At 36.9% G+C, this 1,696-nt stretch overlaps 1 protein-coding gene across 1 annotated transcript; it reads right to left on the bottom strand.

Moving 5' to 3' along the window:
- Window positions 1–240: 240 nt before the first annotated feature.
- Window positions 241–1,696, bottom strand: LOC125493773 (wound-induced protein 1-like). The gene is made up of 2 exons (XM_048637290.1): window positions 1,644–1,696; window positions 241–772 (listed from the first exon to the last, which is right to left on the bottom strand). Exons 1-2 carry the CDS (start codon window positions 1,694–1,696, stop codon window positions 241–243), a joined length of 585 nt encoding a protein of 194 aa, XP_048493247.1.

The following is a 1,696-nucleotide window of genomic DNA, read 5'->3' on the forward strand; positions in this document are numbered from 1 at the left end:
TTATTGCATAACAAGAAACGAGCACACAAGGATAATAAAAAGAGCAAGACATTTTCACAAACTACAACCAAACACACCTAAACAGGGGTAACACGGTAAATCCACCTCTTAAAGACTTAAAACACAATCTTCAACACAGCCAAACAAAATATTTTCTTTTTTAAATTTATTTATCATTATCTTTACCTTACTAAATAAAATATTCGTCTCATACCTGATGCTGATACCCAACACTTGATATCAAAGCGCGGGAATCGATTTACCACCCCGATTTGCAACACTACTCTCCCAAAGAGGATGAGAATAATGATGACGAATCTGATTTTGTTCAGACGACGCAGTAGCAACCTTACTATTATTTCCAAGACGAGTAACAGTAACCGAAGTATTCAAGTACTCCTTAACTTGAGTAATTATCCCATCAGTAACCGTCCAAGCCTGAACCCAGGAGATTGAACGGCTATGATCACAACCTTCAGCTATAACAAGAGAATTGGAGGCAACAATAGATTGAGGCGTAAAAACGGAGGATGAATCTTGATCGTCTGATGTAATTCCAGTAAGAAGACGCATGAGAAACTGATGTGATGGCGGACCATGGAACCACCACTCAAGCTCAGAAGCAAGTTTTTTCTTAACCTCGTGAGCGTCACGTGAGGCTAAGGCTTCATAAAGGGCGAGTATCACCTGTTTATTGGTGGATTCTTCGCTCTTTGATTTTAGATCCTCCGGTGCTGTAATATTAGCCAGTTCTTGTGATATTTGGGTGGCACTTTTTGAAAAAAATTATAAGGATTAGAAAATGAGATTATAGTTTTTTTTATGGGAGGAAGAGGAGAGAGATATTGATTAGACAATTCACAATTGTGTTTGTTTGAGTTGAGATGATTTGGTGATTTGGGAGGTGGGAAATGTGGGGTTTTTATAGAGGGGATGGAGGAGAGAGAAATGGGGCCTATTTGAGTTGGATTACGTGGTTTTAGAATATTGGTTTAAGCAGAGATGGACACGTGGATTTTTGTATTTTTTATTTTCTTTCTTGAGGAGTTTGTTAATATTTTATACGATAAAAATTGTTTTTAAATAGCCATTAGTCTAACAAAATATTGTTTAAAAGAGTGCTAAACACATGATAATTGTACTACATTTAGTAGTGTTTTCATGTGCTAATACACGCGATATAGTGGAGTATTAGAAAACTAGACTATTACGATGGTTATATGGAGGAGTGGTGGTTAGGGATGATAATTGAGAGGGACGAGTTTCAAGGATGGTCCTTCTACCCTCGTACTCATGTAAAATTTCCGTTCTCATTTTCGTCCGTAATTTATTGTGGGGGAAAATTTCAAACTCATTACCGTTCCAACGAGTACGTGTTTAAATACATTCCTGCCCCACCACCCACATTGATACTCGTACCAGCTTCGTGTCCTCGTTATAATCACTTCATAACAACAACTATCCTCCAATAATCCCAATAATCTGTCAGTATTACAGTTGCTATATAAAGTTATTAATATGATTTATCCTTGATTGTCAACCAAATTTCTAGAAGATGGAAAGTCAGAAACGAAAGTCTTTTCCAATACCAAACCCATCTATAAGCCATGGCTGAAAAAATACATGAAATAAAATAAACCTACCTTCCTCGAGAAGAAAACCAATTTGCCGATGGCTTAATACATTTGGTCTCCAT

This window comes from Beta vulgaris, chromosome 9 (assembly GCF_026745355.1).
Source record: "Beta vulgaris subsp. vulgaris cultivar EL10 chromosome 9, EL10.2, whole genome shotgun sequence".
NCBI classification, from domain to species: Eukaryota; Viridiplantae; Streptophyta; class Magnoliopsida; order Caryophyllales; family Amaranthaceae; genus Beta; species Beta vulgaris.